Raw genomic sequence first — 23022 nt, forward strand, 5'->3', positions numbered from 1 at the left:
TTGCGCGGTTTATGACTATGCGGGAAAAGCAGATCTTAGCAAGGGCTATGGAAATCCAAAAAGAAAATTAGGGGGAACCACGTAATTTTTAGAAATAATTAAGCAACAATTATTCTAAAAAGCAGTAAAATACGAAGCAATGTATGGCGTTTTTTTCCAAATTGAAGCTTTATAATCTCTGAAAAATGCATGGTTACCCCCAATTTTCTTTATGGATGCCAAGAGCAGTTGCTAAGTTCTGCTTTCTCTGCATAGTTTTAAACCACCACCCATAGGAAATCGGAGTATCTCAAGATGCACAGAACGTATGCGCAGTAACAATAGTAGGCAACATCCTTAAGTTCCAAACCAAAGCTGATAGGAGCATCAAGTGGTAACATAGTCTGGCCAAAGTTTTGTTCTATTACTTACATTAAAGCCTCTAGGTCCCCACGATGAACAGCGTTAACATATGTTACATCTATTAAAATATCCTCAGATGCTGCTTGTTTTGCCTTAAAACTTGGATCAGCATTTGTATCCTAGAAAGATGCTTAGAGATGGTGAAGACGATTCTTCCTTCGCAGGAGATAACGTCGATGAAAAAATGGTACCAAGCCCTCGAAGGCGGAAAAAGGTTGTGACATTTGCCAGCTTGGCGGAATTATCCGAGATACAAGCTCTGGCAACATGTGAAACTGATTCGCAGTCGTCAGAGATTTGCAAAACTTCTTGCTCTGACGAGACAAACCTACAAGCTTTACAAGACCCGAGCCTGTTCTTGAACATGCCGCTGGAGGATTATGACGTCACGGAAGGCAACGTGAGTACCGTTGAACGTAAAAACTGTAAATGTTTGTTTCAGAAGCTAAGATGTCATTTAAAATCAAACGCATCTAAGTTTTAAAAAAGGAAATGAATTTTCAAAGTATCAAGATTTTGCCAAAAGTTCTGGATAGCAGCAAGCAAGTTATAAGGTTGAGAAAAAAGACAACAGTTTTAATTTTTAAATACATGTTTCGCCAGCTCTTCTGTCGTCTTCAGTTTTAAATAGTTAAGTACAAAGTTGAATTTATAATAAGTACATAGAAATGTTAACGCTTATTCTGTTTTTACTTGCTATTCAAGAGAAAATAAGGGGACAGAGAGGGAGATCCCCAGTATAGCCCTTGGGACATGTTAATTTCACTTAAGTTATTAATAGACGTCGTGAAAAAGGAAGTCTGTTTCCCGAGACGTCCGCAAAGGTATCTAGACGCCCGTAAATGCCACTTAGGAAAGCCATACTGAATATTCAACAGCCGCCATTACACAATGCGGCGATGGTACGCTCCTGACGTCACACAGACCGGACGGACGGACGTCTCGAGAAAACCGACTTCCGTTCAGACGATGTCTAAAAATAAATTAAGTGAAGTTCACATATCCCAGCCAACGCCCCTAGTTTCCCCCTCTGTCCCCTTATTTTCTCTTGTACTATTTTAAAATATTTCTCCTGAAAATTTTATTTAATTTAGGTTCCTGCCGACGACACCTTTCTTGTTCTACGTCAGCACGGAACAACGTCGATAGTTCATCAAGTGTTTCGGTTTAACAAGGCGCGCGCTTTATGGCTGTTTGGTCCTCTGCACCCTCTCAGACTATGGACAATGAGTGTAGTCACTAACCAGTATCCTTTAAACATAAGAAATTTGTCGTCGAGCTAATGGTTATATGTAGAAACCCGGGCAGGATTCATAAAGCTATATTAGGATAAGATATACGCTTGCATACCTGGAGTATTGTTTTAATACAATAGGTTATGATGGGGAAGCAAAGCGTAAGGTTTATCCGCAAGGTTCACGAACGATGGCACATGTGCGAAAGATCGTTCCAGCAAACGATTTAAAGAGACAGTTTCGTCTAGTTTTAGGAACACAATTTTAAAATGGAAGCACTCATTGTTACCGCCGGTAATGACAGTGATAGCACAATTTAAATGGGTTAACAACGAGCTAACTCAACGGTTAGTACGAGTGAAAACGGCCCTCTAAAATTGCTGTTCAAAATCAGTTTTACTATTCTTCACTAAAGATAGATAGCTTTTCTTGACTGCACTGTTTCAAGATATTTCGAGCTGCTTGTAATCATAGTCATCCTTATAAACTGTGTGTTTCTTGCGCTTACAGATCCTCCAGAGGAAACTGAGTAATTATGAGATAACTGTCATTTAACTGATTAGATAAGTTTGTCGTATTATGCTATTTAAAATTTGCAGAACCTGTAGGCTTTTCCCCCAGCAAAATTATATTCAAAAATCAAAAATAGAAAATGGCGTTAAAGCTTTATAGTCCCCAAAAGAGTTTGATAAACTCAAAAGTTTATATTCGGCCAGGCGTGATTTACAGACCAAACGCAGTTCCTTGGAAATTCTGTACCCTTAACAGGCTAGAGTTATGAAAAGTTAATAAAATCTTTGTACTGGAGTATGAAAAATCTCAAAAGTTTCTTTTGAAACTCTGTCAAAGTATACACTTACAGTTTTTAAATCCCGTAAAGTCAAACATAAATTTTGTCAAATTTTTGCCTTTCCTAAGGCAGAAAATCTAAGTATTTATCAGCTGCATTTTGTAAATAACGAACAGAGATTTTATGAATTGCAATACAAAGTATCATTTAACTTAATCATTGCAGGTACGTATTCACCACAATTTACACAGCAGAAATGATTCTAAAGATCATCTCACGTGGATTTATTCTTCATTCTTACGCTTATCTCAGAGATCCTTGGAACTGGCTGGATTTCATCGTCGTCGTTTTAGGGTAACTAACATGAAGGGGGAAACTACTCGATACATCGCATCTGAGAACTTGGCCAATTTGTTTCTAAAACTTTGCATTTTACTATTGTTTTATTTCATAGATACATCACGATGGCGCCAAACATCGCAAACTTTACAGCTATCCGCACAGTTCGTGTATTGCGGGCTCTTAGAACTATCTCCGTTATATCAGGTAAGAGGCTTCTTAACGTTCTTAAAAGCACATTATAAGCTGGATTTAATACCAGAATGATCGAAAGACAAAGGCTTCCTGTTTAGCGAATACTGACATGTCTGTATTATGCCTTCTTTACAGGGTAATTCTTTTATTCCTAGGAGCGTGGAAGCTCAAAATTAAAAAGATACGACATATTGAAAAAAATAACTAAAACTACTACTTCACAGTTTTCATTGGAATGGTCATACTTGTTTTGAAAATATTTCGGCCAAAATTACATAATAACTTCATGGTATCTGTGCTATAACATCACTACAGGAAGATACTGCTCACATATTTTCAGTTGTTTCTATGCATAAATGTAGCCTGTGAAAAACAAAAGTTATTTATTCTGAGAGCATTAGCAAGACATCTTCGCTTTCTTTTGTTAGGTCTTCGCGCCATGGTGAACACGTTACTCCGTTCTCTAAAACTACTGAGTGATGTCCTGGTTCTGTTTCTGTTCTTTCTCGTTGTCATGGCGCTCATTGGACTGCAGCTGTTTGTGGGGCAATTAAGGAACAAGTGTGTTCTCAACATCCCCACTAACGTCACTGTAGATTTCATGGAATACATCCAGAATGAAAGTAAGGAATAACGTATCATAGTATAATGCAATTCCAGGGATTTGATTGGCTAAGCGGCCATAATATATGAGCCATTTTATTATACTATGCACGAGAAATAGCTACCATTAAATTGTCTTCTGGTTGTTTTTGCAAAGCGAAATCAGCAAGATCTAGCAATATTTTTTGATTGTTTAAAACAATTATTCCACTCACGGTTGTTGGATATGAGATGATTATTGCCAACTCAGCGCTGCGCTCCTCATTGGCTATCTAGACCTATCTATCATCTCTTATCCGACACGCCAACCGTAAAGGAAATTTCCGCTTGCTATAGCTACTCGCAACGTCTTCGAGGTAGAAAAGTAGATTTTTTAAGCTGTCTTTTGCATTAATGCCCGCTAATTTGCGAGGTTCTTAGGAGAGTAAAAATTGAAGCACTCATTGCTAGGTTGCATAAATCTCTTTCCAACGAAACGAATACCTATTTCATTCTGATAATTTACCCTGTTTACTTTGGTGATGTCTCTTCTGATAGGATATTAGCTGATAACCAAGTTGTAAGGCACCAATCAGAGTGCGTGAAAGTGCATATTGCTTTGATCAAGAGTAGCTTACTTACAGAATTGAAAATTGCCTTTTCCTCAGTCGCGATAACATGCGTGATGAAGCCATTGTTTGGTTTATTTTCTTGCTTGTTGTTTGCCTGTTGATTTTGAAATACAACAAACTAAAACATTTGATAAATTATCTTACTTAATCAGGTATGTGGCACATGCGTCAGGGCGAACCAGTTATATGTGGGAACTCTTCCTGGGCCGGGTAAGTGCAGTTAAAAACAGATAACAGATTCCAGACACCTATATTGAACAAACACACTATTTTTGGTCTTAAGACTACCAAAGGCAGATATATTTGCTTTTTTTTCCACTTGCAATAAATAAACATCACCAAACAAAAGGAACCACTCAAGGGCTTTGACTTGAGTGCTGACAACACTTTAGAAATTGATCCACAGAGTCGAGAGTAAAAGCGAAGGTTGGAAATACATTACGTGACACACGATTCTTTCTAATTTGGATATTTCTGTTGTTCATTCCGAACATTTTACCAAATGTATTTTCCCCAGTAATAATAGTTCAAACCTTATGACGAATATTGTTCTTTTAGGTCTTGTCCAGATAATTACACCTGTGTGGCGGACGTTGGACCTAACCCTGATCACGGCTTCACCAGCTTCGATAACATTGGGTGGGCCTTACTGATGGCCTTTCAAATTCTTACAATGGACTACTGGGAAAATCTTTACAACAAGGTGTTCAGGCCTTATTTCCATTTCCATTTGGATTCATTCATTGGCTTAAAAACAAACCAAACAACACAAAGAACAAATTTTCAAAAGAACTATCCCTCACCTATGTACAGCACCATTAGAAGGACAAAACTGCACGTTTTGGAAAGCTGTGATGGTCAGAACACTGAACCTAATATTAAAAGTCTTAACGGGAATGAAAAGAAGGGTTAATTTAAAAGGGAATTGTCGTGGGTTTTTTTACCTCTTTTGTTAAAAATGGTGAAATAAGACCTTCACTTTGCTACTAAATAATTCTAGAACGACGAGAGGAAAGAAAGCAACTCAATTCGTGAAAGGAACAACTCGTGATCTGTTCTAGCGCATTTTGGAAACAAAAATGCGTTAGCCTAAAAACTTTTCAAGTTTCAATCCATTCCGACCAACCTTGTCTCTGGCCAGAGGCAGTAATCGACAGTTTTATTGCACTGTGGTGATAACAAAAATGGACAAATATTTTTTTTGTTGTTTCTTGATCTGTTGACAGACAAATATTTTGGGGGTTTGAAGTGACATAAAATTTGCGCGATACTTCTCCTTTAAGGGGTGAAAATTTGTACACCACGTTCCCTTTTGCAGTCCATTTTCCTGTGTTGTTTCGTAAACTTTATTTAAGAAAATAAAGACTTTCCACATAACTTGTAAATACGTTTGGTAATATTTGAAAATTAAGACACATTTCGAGTTCCTATGAATTTCAACACGACAGTCGATACGTTTTAGATAAAAAACGAAGATTTTCTGTTTAACAGACATGTTTCGCCAGAAACTTCTACCCTCTTCAGCGCAAATGTTACAGAAGATATACAAATTTGAATATACATAACTCGTAATGCTAATGATGCATCTTCTATGACATTGGCAATGAAGAAGACAACATTTTCTACCAAAATATGTCTGTTACATTGAAAATAGTCGTTTTGCATCTAAAACTTATTGCTACTCTCCTTCTGTCCATATCTTTTACAGCAGTCGATCCCATAAAAATTATTTTTGTACAATTATTCACCTTATATTTACCAATTCATCCTAGGTTACCAAGGCTCTAGGAGTGTGGTACGTGTTCTACTTCGTGATCACGATTTTCTTCTGCTCATTCTACCTGCTAAATCTTGTCTTAGCTGTGGTGTATTTGTCCTACGAAAAGGAAATGCAATCAATTGAACATGAGGTAGGAGAAAAAAAACCCTGATACCTTTTCTGTAAGTTTCTATTATTCAATTCATCCAAGTCGTAAAAAAATAAGGTCATCCTAATAGGCCATTTGCGAGTTGCTCTGAACCTCATTATGAAAGCGACGCTAAGTGCAAAGTTGAATGAAAACTACTTTTCATGTGAAAAGCTTTGCACTTAGCCTCGCTTTCATAAACAAATTTACAGCAACTCGAAAATTGCCTTTTTTAATTTCTCACACCCCAGGAGGACTCGTGGAACGCATGCGCAAAGCGAGTTATGGCGTTTTAATTTTAGTTTGTACTTTAGGGACTATTTTGAATCTCCGACTCTCCCCCGATCTCGATCTGTTGAAGTGAGTCGTTTCAGCCGGTTTTCCCTGAACACTTGGGACCATTATTTTTACCGCTTTCCCTGCCTGCTCTGTTTTCTCATTCATGAATCAGATTTTAGGTTCAGTAAACGTGTCAAGTTTCGAATCTTTTTGACCTTTTCTCTCGTTTATCAATCAATATGTTTGATACATTGCTAAAAGCGCCCTGTTTTGCCAAAACTAGCGTGCCATATCATATTCCCAAGTACAGCGTTGACAACACACGTCCCCTCTGGAAATAAAAAAAAATCCTCAACTGTACTCTGCTATGTTACACAACACCAGGAAGCATTAAATTTTAAGACGAGAGCACTAAATTGGGCGAGAAAACGCTCGCCCGTGGCTCGTGCTTTCCCGACCTTCTTAGCGCTCTCATCCCTTCCTGTGCCTTGCAACAAAACAAGGCACGGTTGAGTCTTTTGTCCTTGTTAATATTTTGTTTGTTTATTTTTTCTTACTATTCTTATTGTTTCGCTTATCAGGAGAGGCGAAAAGTGCTCCTAAAGAAAACCGCTGCTTCTTACACCGCAGACTCAGACACCTTAAAGGTCCTTAAACCATTGCGTAAACTCGGTAAGACCAAAGGGGCCATGGTTGAAGTAACACAGACGGTCTGTATTGTCACTGAAGTTCCCAAGGTGGAACAAGGGGATGCCCGTAATCAGCAAAGTCTCATTGGAAGAGTCCAGAAATGTTTGCGATTTGCAAAGACGAAATGCGACACTTGTTTAAACAAGTTACCATTTGTGAAGCCCCTGAGAAAACGCATGCGTACTGTTGCGGAATGCGCCGTGTTTGATGCAGTTATTATCGGTGTTATTTTGCTGAACACTATTGTACTTGCTCTCTATCATCATGGGATTGAAAAGAAGTTTGAGAAAGTCCTGGACTTGTGTAATATGGTATGTAAAAGCTTATTCTAATATCCACAATGGCTTAGTCATACCTTGTAGAAATTTAAAATCAAGACAATGATGTGAGTAGGATAACAGAACCTGTTTTTATAGGTCCCACTCTGTAAAGAAGAATCGTAATCGGGGAAATTTTACTATTGCTCCCTGGATGAGATTATTACATATACAACAACAAGTAGCCTTCTTTGCTTGACCATAAGTAAATACAGTGTTGTAAAACATTTCCTTACTCCTGGGTAAAGAGAGACAAAGTGGAGTAAAGTTTCTTGTCTGAAGAACAAAATACTTCCAGAAACCATCTCAACTTTAAAACTGTGCTTATCCATGTTTTACTCCTAAGCAACCTATATAATGTGAAATTGGGGGCAACGGTCAACTTAAGAAGCCAGGAAGTTTGTACTTGAAAATAAATACCGAAAATAATAAACCAACTGCTCTGCCAGTGTTAAACAGATAAGAAAAAATCTATTTCATTTTACGTTTGAATTCTGTAGGATATTAAAGATTATTATCCAATTTATAGGTATTCACGATAATCTTTGTAGCTGAGATGATATGGAAACTTATCGCCTTCGGACCACTGACATACGCAAAGAGCAGGTGGAACGTATTTGACGCCCTCATTGTGATTGCAAGTGTTGCTGGGTATCTTACAGCGTCTGGTGGAAGTTTCAGTATTTTTCGTAGCTTGAGGCTGGTAGGTTTGGTCTGTCACCAATCTCCACGAATAAAATTGCACTTCTAGCTGACTTGAGCTTTAGGATAAAGGTTTTGGTGGTGTCTATCTGCAAAATTCCCACTGATCAAAACTTAATTTTCATTTAACACTTCGAAGTTCTCGTAAAATTGTTAACGGTATTTATATTTAGCAGATAAAGTTTCGATATTTCAAAGACCATTTAAACAAAAAATACCAAGAGTCCTTCGCACATTCCTTCCCCAAAGAGAAAACAGAATGTGAGAACTAACGACGAGGACACTCTCAGAATCTCATAACTCGGCATGTGAAACCTTCCACATTGTAAGCGGATCACGCCATCTGGGGGAGCAGGGATGACGCAGTGGTGAAAGCACTCGCCTCCCACCAATGTGGCCCGGCTTCGATTCCCGGACTCGACGTCATATGTAGGTTGAGGTTGTTGTTTATCGTCCTTGCTCCGAGAGATTTTTCTCCAGGTACTCCGGTTTTCCCGTCTCCACAAAAACACTTCTAAATTCCAATTCAATCTGGAATGTGTCCAAATTAGTGCTCTGTGCTAAATACATTGACACTTTTAAAAATAAAGTGATTTATTTATTATTTATTTATCCGTAACCACACATCTGACTCTCTTTTTTCTTTACCTACTTTGCCATTTCAGTTCCGAGTCCTCAACCTTGCACAATCCTGGAAAACCATGGCGAAACTAGTGACAGCGATAACCAAAAGCGTGGGGCCAGTTGGTAACATCACACTCATTCTCGGAGTAATCATCTATATATTCGCTGTAGTTGGAATAAAGGTTTTTGGGGACGCTTACACAAAGGACAAGTTTGGTGACGATGGTGTGCCGCGCTGGAACTTCAATGACTTTTGGCACGCGTTCATGATGGTGTTTCGAGTGCTGTGTGGGGAGTGGATCGAGCCCCTCTGGGATTGTATGAGGGCCACTAACCTTATGGCCATATTGTTCTTCTTACCTGCTTTTGTCATCGGAAATTTCATCGTGAGTATTTCAGTCTTAAGTTCCTCAGCGTATTTTCTCGTTACTTTAAATTCTCCTAGGACAGATTCTTTTATACGGTGGTTGGATCCTTAATAGGCAAGTCCTTCGTCTTCTAATTCCAGTCTTGCTAAGGGGTTTCTTACATGGAGGGAGGAAGATCCTAGAAGGCGAAACAACTTTTCGTTTGGTTTACATGCAAAAATTTTGGTCGGAGTGGTTACCAAAAGGAGAAGGAAACGAAGAAAAATTGTCGGACTTTAGCAGCTGAACGCCAGGCTGCCGCCATGTTTCTTCTCTTCTGTCCCAAGTACTAGGAAATTCTGAGAGAAGGCGGTTTACATAGTTTTAGGATCTTCCTAGCGCTAGGACCAAGTACAACCTTTTGCATGTAAACTGAATACAAAAAACATGCGGCGCTAGGATGATCCGCCTTCTAGGATCTTCCCAGTGCTAGGATCTTCCTCCCTCCATGTAAACAGTTCCTTAGTCTGAAGAAAGCAAGACCCTTCTTATGACAGCCATGGTTATATCTCAATGCAGGTCCTCAACCTCTTCATCGCGCTCCTGTTGAGTGCTTTTGACACTGACGACGGCGATAATGATTCTGATGATGAGGAAGGGAACAATTCCAGACTAAAGAAACTTCTCAAGAAGCTTACTAAGACAAAAAAGACTCGACTCTTCGTAGCAACGTTCAAAGAACGATACAAACTGTACGAGGTGCAACTTCTCGAAAGCAACCTGACGAACCAGGGTACCCCTCTGAGTAGGCAGCAAGGTAGCGTCTCAAGCAGGACATCCGGGAACTTCCAGGAGGGTTAGCATAATTTAAAATTAAGTTGAACGGGGATACGAGATTTTTTAATAACATTGCAAATTAATGTGATGTCATATTGGAGGGGCGAAACAATAGAATGATTTTCCTTTGCATGGCAAATAAATTTTATCTCTATGCAAATATCTTTCATTGGTTGGTTCCTCCATTATGGCCGCCATGAAAATCAAAAACACTCCATAGGATGAGATGTAATGAGAATGAGGTGGGATGGAATAGAACAGCATAATGTGGATGTTCGATTGTGGAATGGGAAAGGATGAAATGTAATAAGATAGAGTTGAAGTAAATTGGAACAATTTACAGTAGATTTGGTAGCATCCATACACTCATACAATACCAGGCTTGCTTCTAAATCAACCTATTACATCAACACCATCAAAACAAACTATGGTAAATTCAACATTCGCTATGCAGCTGTAAAAGTTTGGAATCACCTTGACGAAAGCATTAACCACCTCCCCCTTAAAATGTTTAAAAACAGAGTCAAGTTAAATTAACATCTTACAGTGTTATTGTTCATGAGTTTTGAACTGCTCAGTAAATATTGATGAACATTCCCCTCGACTTCGTCTCGGGGAATATTCACCAATATATACTTCGCCTTCGGCAAATAATTGTTAAATATCATTATCATTATCATTATCATTATCATCATGTTATTCAGTTTACGCGTTACTTTCACACTCACTCCTTTTGTCCAGTCAGACAGTTCTCAGACATTGGAAGTAATTTTAGTGTGTACTATTCAGAATAAATGTCTCAATCTGCATGGATAAAATCACTACCAGAAAGAATCAGGCCAGATGTCATTGCTATGAAAGCAGTTGAATGCAAGTTTCTTTTTCCCTCCAGTGCGGGGAGATGCGATAATGGCTAGTACCAAATCTCCAGGAAGGACACCGAACAGATACATTGTTGAGGTAGATGACTGTCTGCCAGAGTGTTGCATGTTTCCTGTGTCCTCAAAACAGCACTTTACGTGGCTTAAGTTCAGATGCAGTATCAGATGTCTTGTGGAGCACAAGTATACCGAGTGGTTCATTCTCTTTACTGTTATGTTCAGTAGCTTCGTTCTGGTAAGATATTAACCCCTTGAAGCACAAATATCAATATGCACACCGTAAACTGCCGTCGGGTTATCATCTACCTGTAAACCAAAAAATACATCCGCTTATAACCCCCCCCCCCCCACCCCCGGATGTAAGCCCCCCTTCAGCTTTCCTTGTTTTGAGTGATATTAAGCACTTTTAACAACTGAACTCTGTACTAGCACTCGGATTTCTTCTTTCCGAGTATGCCTGTGTCACTTTCTGGAATAATACATCATTCTCATTCATTCACCAGGCTTGAAATAAATATTTCAACTCTGTACTACTTCCAACAGAAAATTGGAAAAATTATTACGGAAATATAAGTTTATTACTCCCTTTGATTATCTGCTCTTTAAGTACTTCTTTGTATAACTACCGTATAACTATTGTAAAATACTATTAAAGTAACTTTTCGATGCCTTACTGTAGTATTACTGTACAATTATTGTTCCAAATTTTATAATGAGTTTGATTAATCATGACGTTTTAAGCTTAATTAAAAACCAGTGAATGGAAAACTTATTTCGATCAACACTGCTATAGCTCGTTTCGAAACGGTTTTTTTATTTCAGTTATAAGCCCCTTTGGATATAAGCCCCTCTGTTTATAAACCCATCTAAAACCCCTTACGAAGTTGTATAAGCCCAGGTCTTCTAAGCGGCAGTTTACGGTATTCTCCCTAAAATTCTCCGTATTTTCCTTGTGGTACCCGATGGGACAATAGGACATTTTCACTATGGCGTCATTTGACTACAACTACCAGAATCCTTCAGTTTTTTGTTTTCTCATGCTAATTATGCGCCGATCAACTCGAAACTTCAACATCCCCCCCCCGGGCAAACCCCGGGCATTTGAACTTTTGAAGATTGGATCGTTCAAATTCCCGCCCCCTCGGGCCAAAATGGTGTTCAAATGCCCTACCTTATCGTCGGATTTGTCTGTCAAATGCCCCTCCTAAAGAACAATCCTTGTCGGCTGCTGTCATGAGTTCCTACAAAAACCACAACTTTAACGTTGAAACTATTAAAAAATGATTGGAAATTGAATTTATTAAGTCGGACAATGTCAATCGGCAAGTGTAAACTGTTCTAACTCCGAAACACGGCAAAGGTTGTTTAACGAGAAATACGTGATAACATATTTAAAATGAGTTAGCCGGCTACGTAGACTGTTCGAGCGACTTGGTATTCTGCAGTTTAAGCCAAAGCGGCGGTTTTTCATTCGACAGTGTTTTTTTTTTTCTTTCACTGCTCACTGCTGTTTTATGGCTATTCTAAAAACCTCTGCAGACATAAATGCGGGACAAAGGCGCAGCTTGACTCATTGCATAAAAAATCTACATCGTTTAAAGAAATAGAAATACATCTTAATTAGTTAGCCGGCTACGTAGAATGTTGTTCAAGTGGCAAGATATTCTGTAATTTAAGCCAAAACGGTTTTTCATTCGACAGTGTTTATTTCTTTCACTATTCACTGCAGGACAAAGCCGCAGCTTGACTCACTTTATAAAAAATCTACATCGTTTATATACAATCTATAAATAATTAATATTTAAGCACTCTCACTTTTGAAGACCTTTTTTGTAAGCCAATCTCTCACAAAAGCTACATCCCATCCAAACACGTGTTTATAGCTGTTAGCGGCTTCGGCGCCCAAAAGGAGCGATTTGAAACCTGACACTTCAGGTTCAATTTTCCCCACCCCACCCAGGCAAGGTCAAATTCCCCACCCCCGGGAAGGGCTTACTGGTCAAATTCCCCACCCCCGGGCACAGAAAATAGTCAAATGCCCGGGGTTTGCCCGGGGGGGGGATGTTGAAGTTTCGATTTGATCGGCGCATTAGAGCTATTGTTCTTTGGTCTTCACTGGGATTACAAAATTTGAATTTGAAAAAGAAAACGAAATGAATTCTGGTAGTTGTAGTCAAATGACGCCATCATGAAAATGGCCTATTTACCGAAATTTCAAGGCAAGTTAATTGTTTGTGATCCTCGGTTCTCGTGATTCCCAGTTTGACCAATTCGTACAATTGTAAAGATGGAAAGAGATTCTGCTTAAGACTGGAGCTTCAGAATGGAACTATTCCATATATAAAACTTAAGTTAAAAGACGCTGCCTAGGGTAACTTCCTTCACATAACAATGATGAAAACTGGCCGGGAGATACGAAAAGTAATCGAAACTGTAATGTTTATTTCTCCAGATTTTTGAGGACATACACCTTCCCGAGAGACCACTGCTCCAAAAGGCGCTAGGAATTCTTAACTACTTCTTCGCTGCTGTATTTTCATTGGAGTTTCTGCTCAAAATTCTCGGCCTTGGTGTCGTAAAATATTTCTCTTCAGTATGGAACTGTTTAGACGCATTTATTGTAGCGGTGAGTTTAACTATTAAAAAAAACAACAGCACCAACAAAAACAAGTGAACTTGGGTATTAGAGTTAAAACACAGCAATGGCTTTGTCAGCGTGCTTTGGAGCTCGTTATAAGCAGTAGTATTAGTTTTCTTTTCCTGACGTTACATATAAGCGAATCAAAATAACAGAAACCCTTCCATTTAAACTTTGATTTTTGTGCCTAGATTTTGAATGAAACATCAAACGACCCATAATGTTTTGGCGAATAATCTGTCTTCTGTTTTGTCCGTTTTCTTTTCCTAAGTTTACTAAGGTTTTGGTTGCTAGATTTTTTTAAAATTTTAGCTCTTTTACCTCTGATCATAGTGCGAGGCCTCACCCATCGCTCGGAATGTTTTATTGTGAGACTGTTCATAGAAAATAAAAACGAGAGAATTAGTGAGTTTTGGTAACATAGAGAGTAATAAAGATTTTAAAGTGGTTGACAGTTGCAATCATAGTTATAACATATTAACATTTGAGGTTGATGTTAAGAACAGAAGGACACTATAACTGCCAATTTGCTATGAAACTGTTCTTCTTTTAAGTAGTAGAGTCATAAATGGTAGTGTGCCGTAAAAAAAATATTGTTCGGCTTTTCCTCTGTTTGGTTGTTGTTGATGTTGTTGTTGTTGTTGTTGTTGTTGTTGTTGTTGTTGTTGTTGTTGTTGTTGTTGTTGTTGTTGTTGCTTTTAATTTCCTCCTACTCTTTAAAAGTTTTACTAGACTTCCTCATCCATTAATACGTTAGCCCAAAGGAAGGAAAATAACTTAACGTTTTATCAATATTTTCGCCACAGATCTCACTGGCTTGCTTGTCAGAAAACAAACAGTTGGCAGTGTTTCGATCTCTTCGGACGTTGAGAGCGCTGCGTCCTCTTCGAGCTATATCCCGGATGGAGGGAATGAAGGTAGGGACCAGAGTATAACATGTCATTCATGAAATATTGTAATCACTATTCGTCAGCGAACTAGAGGTTTACTGAAACAGCAGAAAACCACGAAGAAACATTCACTTTTCCTTGATAATGATGGTAGTATCATCAAAACGTTGGACAGCACTAGTTCTCGTTATTCTCGAAGTAGTCCATGAAAATCGTCAGTTAGAAATAAACCTGACGTTAGAACAGTAATTATACAGGATGCCTTTCCATCAAGCCGCGCGTCTATGTTTCCGTACTTTTACCAACAAAATTCATTGGCGCCTGAAAGCAAATCAAAGATACCCTTCTTTTGGAGTATTACAACGCTAATTCTGGACCAATGAGGATAGCTACATAGCATCTCTGCCCAATGGCATTTGTCTAATTATAGTCAAGCAAACTGGCCCCTCAGATGGTAAGCTGGCATCGACAACTTGGTTTGGACAGGTCTTGCATACAGCTGTTTCGACAAAGGTTGTCCAAAAAAGCGTAAAAACGTACGCGACAATGCCGAAAGTTAGTCTGGGAAATACCCAATAAATTTCAATAAACGCTCAGAATCCATATCGCCCGCCGAGGCATTATGGATTCTGAGCGTTTATTGAAATCTATTGGGTATTTCCCAGACTACCTTTCGACATTGTTGCGTACGCTTTTACGTTTTTTTTTTTTTGGACAACCTTTGTCGAAACAGCTGAATGCGATGACTGGAGTTAAATTTGATCAAAGTTAAATTTACAAAACTTGGCGCGGGTCTCACCGTTTGGTCGCTAATGCAAGTCGATAAAAGGCCGCCTGAGTAAGCAGAAAGCTACTCAGAAGTCCAATAATCGCACCCGTTATGTCTTACTTGGGCTAATTTGGAAGACCATAAGGCTATCAAGTTTTGTAAACGTGACTTTCCCATGGACAAGTGGGCATTTCCAAACTTCGGTTGTCTCGCAATCTGATTGCTTTTTCGTTTGGTCGTGGCTTTATGTAAGTTTTCATGCATTTCTCAGTTCTTACCATCCATGTTCACGTCCATTCGCATCATTTTAACACATTCAGGTTGTCATCAACGCATTATTCGCAGCCATTCCAGGTATCGGTAACGTGCTTGTGGTGTCCCTTCTATTCTGGTTGATATTCAGCATCCTTGGCGTCCAGCTGTTTTCCGGAAAGTTCCAAGCGTGTTTCGACCGAGATGATGAAAGATTACCAGCCAGCGTTGTTCCGAACAAAACAGCATGTCTTTGCTTCCAACAAGATTACACATGGAGGAATGCTGACGTAAATTTTGATAACGTTCTCAATGGCTTCCTTACACTTTTCCAAGTGGTGAGTTCCTACCTGTTTTCATCACTGTCATTTATGGCCTGTTCTCTGACCTTTTGTTGTTTCTTGATTAAATTTACAAAACATTTCCGGTAACTACAGCAATTACACATTGGCTCTCACCACTCTAGCAATGCGCTACGTTAATAAATTGATGTAGCTAAATGCTATAAGTGGTCGTTTGATATTTGCTCGAACTTTGACATGAATAACGTAAGATTTCCTCAATGGTGTTTGAAAAAGTGGATTTTGTTAACCATATATATAGCCCTTCCCTTTGCTATTGGCAATTCCATAGCCATTCCTAAAACCAGCAACCATGCAGTACTATTTCTTAGCTGTCTGCAAAAGTAATAACTTTTCTTTGAAGAGATCTTGTCTTAAACCCATTTGTTAAGAACAGATACTATAGGAAAGTTATTGCCAAGGTTATCATCATTAATCCATGGTTTTGAACTGTATTATAGGCAACTTTTGAAGGCTGGATTGATATCATGCACATGGCCGTTGATTCAACTGAGGTATTAAGTGTGTGCAATGTGCCATTTTACTTATTCTTTATGTCAGATTATAGTGGAGAAACAAAGCGGCTTCTCAGTCTGTACATGTGTGTGAGGATGGCCATCTGTTCAATGAATTTAAAAACTTGGACACTTACTTAGTTAATGGCACTATAGCAATAGCATCTTTATACTTAACATAGCTTGAGAAATAACCGAAGAAGCGTGGAAGGCAAAGAAATGGCTGGCTAGATGGATGCGTACGGGGTGCAATAAGAACGGACGGGTTTTATTCGGATTGGGGGAAAAAGGTTCATTTACACAGAATATTTTGGTGGTGATTTCCGAGATGCGATTTCAAAAACACTCGTGTGCACTGCCGGCAATTTTTGGTACAAAACAAAAGTTACGATGATTCTTCAGTATAGTGATTTAGAAATTGGAAGCGGGTGACCCACAAAATATATGCGCTGTTGAAATCACATGATTGCAAAACACTCTCTCTCCAGCCTGTAACGCTCAAACATACTGCGCTACCCAGGAAACGGTTTGTTTTCTTTAATTTTGTTGATTCAGTTATTTCTCTTTTTCAGGTAGACCAGCAGCCCAAAGTCGATAACAATATGATTGCATACATTTACTTTGTAGCTTTCATTATTCTCGGTTCCTTCTTTGTCCTCAACCTGTTTGTTGGTGTTGTAATTGACAACTTCAACTCCTTGAAGAAAAAGGTATGAAACAATGACCAGAAGCCTGTCGTACTAATACATTTTACAATTCTTTATCGAGGTCACAAAAGCTTGGAATTCTCTTCCAACACATACCGCAGGTTGATCTAGCTTTCCTACCTTCAAGAAACGAATTCTGGTTTTTTTTTTTTTTTCATGCCGCACATACGTATCACTGTTTTGTATTTATTGTGTTTTCGAGCTGACCGTTTCATATAAGCCCAATGGTTTCTTGAGGGTCTCCTCTCCATATCTTTATTGCTACTTTTGTCTTACATTAATGTATTAAGGGCAAATAAATAAAATAAATAGGCAAAGAAGTGGTACTCTAATCGGGGACATCGTGTAACTGTTCATAGTCTTGACTGAAACAATGTGGCAAGAGCGACATACGTGCAAATTAATATTTTTGGCGCTCTGGAAAAGCGTGTTTAAGACTTCCATCCATGACAACACCCATTCGCCCTTCAATCAAATTATTGCTCTCGCAGTGGCAAAGTTACCTGTGAGCTTTATTTTGCTCTCTTACCGATCTAATAAATTAAAAATAATACAAAATTTGAAAATTTTAAACAAACGTAAGTTCTGTGGACAAATCAAGTCACTCACATGCATTCGCAGTATTCAAAACCGAAAAAATCTGTTTGGTTAAGAAGTTTCAACAACGCCTTACAACTGTTTGCTCCGTTTCAATTTCCATGAGCCCTATAATCCCATAATCGAATGAATTGTAGGCTAAACTCCTTCCCCACGCCAACTCTGTGATTTGTGGAGGACCAAAAGCAATTGTGACTAGTGATGGACAGATTCTGAAGACATTTTCAAATGTGGAAAATGTGCCGCAAAAGTACATCTAATGGTCTCTGACTGTTGATCGGATTGGTCAATTTTAATACCCTTTATTTTACAAGTTGTACAAACTCTCAAAAATTTGACAAGTAAGTCGATTCTACATTAGATCCATTCATTCCTTTAATGATCGGTTTTGTTGAGCGTGAGGGGGGAAACGCGGAACCTGGGATGTTTAGTCGTGCTGACCCTGCGGTGATATTCATCTAATTGCAGTACGAAGAAATAAGCAGTATGGGGATGCTACTGACTGATTCACAAAGAAAGTGGGTAAATTTCCTGAAAGAGGCAGCTAAGAAAAAACCTGCCGCAAAAGGATTAAGGCCAAAGGTAAAGTGCCACTGGTGATACGTGGGCTGTAGATGTAGATTTAATGAGGACATGATCGTTGCCGTGATAAAAAGCAATAGATGCCAATGTAAGGCTGGAAACCTATCAAGCGTTAACAGTATTTGAGTTCAAGTCATTTAAAAACTGTATCAAAAACAGTCTTACTATGTTTCTGCATGTAAGGACCCAAGTAAAAGTCATGTAAACACTGCAACTCTCCGTGGCTTCAACTTGTTTTTGCAAACACAAAACTGATGTTAGCTCCAACTTATTTATTTATTTATTTATTTATTTATTTATTTATTTATTTATTTATTTATTTATTTATCAGCGATATTTATACAAGCAGATTCAACTAATGCTGGTTTAAATACATCATTCTCAATTAATGTCGTATATAAAAACACATCTATCTGCCAGTCAGAGCGTCTGTTTGCTGTAGGCTTAAAAAAGTTGAACGCATGCCAAAACTTAGTCCTTGTGTAATTTTTGTCTTTCATGTTTAAAGGACCGATTCCGTGGTGTGTTATATGACGTGGTGACAGGAGATAAGTTTGAGATCGCCATTCTGACAGTGATCATGTGCAACATGGTCATGATGACAATACAGCACCACGGACAGTCGACCCAGATCTCGGAAATCTTAAATATCCTTTACTAACATCCATGTAGTACAAGTTTAAGATTTATTCCACGAAATCTATTGGTGTACGGACTCATAACTAACAGACGCGCAGGGCTGAATTGGTCATCCGTTCATACATGCATATAATTATTTAACAATTATCCTGCGAAATCCCGCAGAATATCGCTTAATACTAAAATCAGGGAACATTCCGCAAGATTGAGCAGGATAATTGTTTTATTATTCAACACACTGATGAAAAAGCATAGTTTCATTACAGAAAAGCTGGAGGCAGCCCTTGTTTTGCGATTTTTTTCTCCCCGACACACCAAAGTACGTATATCGTAGGATATCCTTTTACTACGGACGACGAATATTCAGTGTACCATCACCATATTTGGGCAGTGTTACAATGTGTTGGATAGTATATGGCAACATTGACTTTAAATGATACTGACTCTTGCTGGGTGTTTGTGTATTAGCACTAGGCTACTTTACTTAGTTACGCAACGTGTGTGCATGCCCTACAATTGTGCAATAACTTTAGCTTTAAATGACTTCTTTTACCGATACACGTTTCAAGGCACTGTAAAGTAGAAGTGGCATAGACCTTTTTTGAGTTTACTTTCTGTGACAGTCAAAGCAATAGAGCCAATAGCTAGGCCCCATCATAGACCGACTGAAGTATGTACCAAAGGCAAATGTTTTCATTATCTCTCATTGTTACTTTAGAGTAGATTCCTTGACTAAAGCCTGACTGGCTAACACGGATATCAAACTTGGTGTTCACTGGAATATTCACTGCTGAAGCCATAGTCAAACTCATTGCCTTACGACAGCACTATTTCAAGAAGGCGTGGAATGTGTTCGATTTTGTCATAGTTGTGTCATCTGTTATTGGTAATGTATTCCTGTTGTCATTAACCAGACCCCGGTTGTTCAAAGAGCGGATAACTCTATCCAGAGGATAAATAGCTATCCAGCGGGTAAAATGCACTCCAACCAAAAAAGCTATCCGCTCTTAGCTTTGTACAACCGGGGCCAGTACTTTTAATGTGTATTCGAGTCTGAGAAAAACTGAAAAAAAAATATCCTGGCTGGATCTAATATACAGTGAAGGGAATTTATATCACGGTTGTTGATGGAGATTTCAAATGAAACCAAAAAAATATTCGTATTCTCTTCCTAAAATTGTTAAGTTAACCGGTTACTTTCTGGAACCTGGAATTTACTACGTGACGATACGATTAACTGATAAAACGTTTAACCGTAAAGCCATTGGCCCTCCCAGAATCAGCCCAACTTTAGCTGCACTGCTCCGTCCAGAAATAATATAAATTAGTTCACGATGCCAGTTTGCAGCACTTATCTCGCTAGTTGTCTGGATTTCTCCTTAGTGTGTTCTCTTACAAAATTACTGCTTTGAATCACAACCAAAATACCATTTTTGGTGATCAGTAATAAACTGGCTAATGTAAATGCTAAATGTTATCCCTTATATGAATTACAACATATATTTATTTTACTGATTTCAAACTATAGAAAATGTTAAAACAGGTTTTAAGATATGGTATAATTCGTGGAAAAATAACGACTGGTAAAACCTCTGATTATCTTACAGGAGTGGTGCTGGACGAGGTTAACGTCAGGAACACAGTGGTCAATCCCAGTCTACTACGTGTTATGCGGATCTTTAGAATCGCCAGGTTACTAAGGGTCCTTGAATTTGCCAAGGGAATTCGCCAGCTCCTTGTGGCACTTATGATCTCACTGCCAGCATTGTTCAATATTGGCACTTTGTTGTTTTTAGTCCTGTTTATCTACGCTATAATCGGCATGTCTGCGTTCGGCCGAGTCAAGAAAGAAGGAAGCCTGGATGACATCGTGAATTTTGAGACGTTTGGTAATTCAATGATGCTACTCTTCCGGCTATCCACGGGCTCAGGTTGGAATGACGTAATGAGTTCGTTGTCTGCTCAACCACCGGACTGTGATCCTACTTACCAAGGATTCCCAGAAGGCAACTGTGGCTCTCCGCTAGGAGCGGCCGCTTATCTTATTACCTACATCGTCATCGTGTTCATGATTATCGTCAACATGTACATCGCGGTTATACTGGAAAATGTGAACCGCGCCCATGAAAACGACGATTTTGCTATCACGAAGGAGGACTTTGACAGGTACTACAGCAAATGGGCAGCGTTTGTACCCAATGGAAAGCAATTCATTCCTCTCAGTCAACTTTCAGACTTTGTTGATCAGCTCGATAAACCATTCAGGCTTTCCAAGCCAAACGAATCACGCTTGAGGCAGTTGGACATTCCCATACGAGCTGGGGAACTCATTCACTGCTTCGATTTGCTCAAGGCGCTGGTGCGCTGCATTTTGGAAGAGCACGGAGAGTCACCGGACGTGTTTGAAGAGATAACCGTCCGAATGGAGGCCGAGTTTACCAAATCTATTGGAAGAAAGCACTCCATAGCTATTCTTGGCTCAACGCAGACGAAATTTAATTGCGACGAGCAAAGTGAGGTGGTGTAGAAGAAATTAAACATTGGGTAAAACGGCAGAATAAAGAGTGATGGATTGAAATTATTGCTGATGGCTCAGTGATGTCGAAGGAGAGGTATCTATAAAAGCCTTGAAGACATCTTGAAGGCAGCCAGGATTAAGAACCCACGACGATGTTAACATTCTCGTGAAGAACTGAGAATATCAGTGAAAAGAAGTTTTGAACACTGCTGTTTAAAAGCGCAATACTTGGGGAACTACTGCATATTAACATATTAATAAACTGATAAATTTGCAATCATTGAGTGAAAAGAAAATTTTTTGTCCATTTAAATTACAATCGAGAGTTTGAACGTAATCCTTGTTGTTGAATTCAATGTGATATCAAATTGATGAAGATAAAGCATACGTTGCTGAATATTATGGTAGATTCATATTGGCATGTTGAATTAGCAACGAATAGCTGAGCATTGTTTTCTATGGCTTTGATTAAGAACTCTGCGGAGATATTTGTACAACTTTCTTTCTGTGGTAGTTATCATGAAATCTCGAACTTTCAAATCAAGCTGACAGCCATTTTGAGCATGCTTTTTGGGCACAGTTATAATTTTGAAATTTATGCGGCGGAAGCATTTATTACTTGTCAAGAGTCTATGATGAATATTCCAAACTAAAAGGCTTTTCATGTAATTCCAAGAATATTAAAGCCATGAAAGAAAAATTGCGTGTGCAGTACGTTGAAACACGTTTACTTTAAACTGATGGCATAACAATGATAAAATTATATAACGCTCCATGGCGTGAGAATTACATCATGACGTCAAGAAATCCACCATCTTGGATCCACTATACATTTCTTTGCATTTCCATAAAGTGTATCATTATATTATAATAACGTCATCTAGTAGAATGTTCAACACATTTCTATAGCGTGACAGTAGAAAGTTCTGGTACATACATTGCGTGACCAAGCATTCTAGAAATTTCCACACTGACATAAACCCTCAGTAAACGTCGATGTCTCCAATGAAATCTCCTCCCAAACTACGTGACTTAGTTTTGCTCTCTACCGACAACAACAGCCACACTACTAGCTAGCTGAGTCCTTATATACAATTATTAATATTGTATTCTAGAACGTTGTGGGAGCTTACAACGCAACTATTTGTGTAGCATTACATCATAATTACATCATCTAGTAGAATGTTCTAGACAGTTCCATAGTGTGACAGTAGAAACTTCTGGTACATGCATTGCGTGACTAAGCATTCTAGGAATTTCCAGAAACTTCTTTGCAATTGCAAAGTTTACCCCTTTTCCGTCGTAAATGCGTTAAAATAGCTAAACAATCTAGCAATAAGTTCACTCCTTATCTACCTCAAAATCGCTTTAGTGACTAATGATAGAGCAATAAGTTCACTTCTTTTCAATCGGAAATGTGTTAAAAACTTAAAAATCTAGCACTAAGTTCTCTCCTTTTTCGTTTCAAATTCGTCAAAATGGCAAAAAATCTAGCAAAAAGTTCAATCTTCCAATATGTTTACCCCTTTTTCATGTCAAATTTGTCAAAATAGCAAAAACAAATTTTATGCAACAATAAGTTCACATCTTTTCCTTCGTAAATATGTTTAAATTGCTGAAAATCTAGTAATAGGTACACTGAATGTCCGTCAAAACTCTGTAAAAAAAAAGCCCAAAAAAATCTTGCAATAAATCCACTCTCTTATTTCAGAAAAGCGTCAGACGTTAACAGCCTGTTTAAAACGTTAGAATTAATAGAACAAACGTGCATTGCCGAACATTTTCTCAGCAATTTGCATATTCGGGTGACCCAAG

At 38.6% G+C, this 23022-nt stretch overlaps 1 protein-coding gene across 1 annotated transcript in view; it reads left to right on the forward strand.

The window, feature by feature from the left end:
- Positions 1-22037, forward strand: part of LOC146487324 (sodium channel protein 1 brain-like) — a 34012-nt gene extending 11975 nt beyond the window's left edge. Inside the window, exons 2-24 of the mRNA XM_085087135.1 lie at positions 479-802; positions 1497-1648; positions 2086-2166; positions 2653-2781; positions 2882-2973; positions 3390-3584; positions 4328-4385; positions 4734-4878; positions 5948-6085; positions 6943-7362; positions 7898-8071; positions 8736-9080; positions 9621-9897; positions 10771-10994; positions 13212-13385; positions 14204-14314; positions 15377-15646; positions 16111-16164; positions 16737-16874; positions 17937-18050; positions 18559-18697; positions 19444-19575; positions 20297-22037. Coding sequence (XP_084943261.1) covers positions 530-802; positions 1497-1648; positions 2086-2166; positions 2653-2781; positions 2882-2973; positions 3390-3584; positions 4328-4385; positions 4734-4878; positions 5948-6085; positions 6943-7362; positions 7898-8071; positions 8736-9080; positions 9621-9897; positions 10771-10994; positions 13212-13385; positions 14204-14314; positions 15377-15646; positions 16111-16164; positions 16737-16874; positions 17937-18050; positions 18559-18697; positions 19444-19575; positions 20297-21216 — 4755 coding nt within the window. The 5' untranslated portion in view covers positions 479-529 and the 3' untranslated portion in view covers positions 21217-22037. The remainder of the gene's footprint in view (positions 1-478; positions 803-1496; positions 1649-2085; positions 2167-2652; positions 2782-2881; positions 2974-3389; positions 3585-4327; positions 4386-4733; positions 4879-5947; positions 6086-6942; positions 7363-7897; positions 8072-8735; positions 9081-9620; positions 9898-10770; positions 10995-13211; positions 13386-14203; positions 14315-15376; positions 15647-16110; positions 16165-16736; positions 16875-17936; positions 18051-18558; positions 18698-19443; positions 19576-20296) is intronic.
- Positions 22038-23022: the final 985 nt, after the last annotated feature.

The sequence above is a fragment of the Pavona decussata genome, unplaced genomic scaffold (genome assembly GCF_977016875.1).
Source record: "Pavona decussata unplaced genomic scaffold, jaPavDecu1.1 SCAFFOLD_16, whole genome shotgun sequence".
NCBI classification, from domain to species: domain Eukaryota; kingdom Metazoa; phylum Cnidaria; class Anthozoa; order Scleractinia; family Agariciidae; genus Pavona; species Pavona decussata.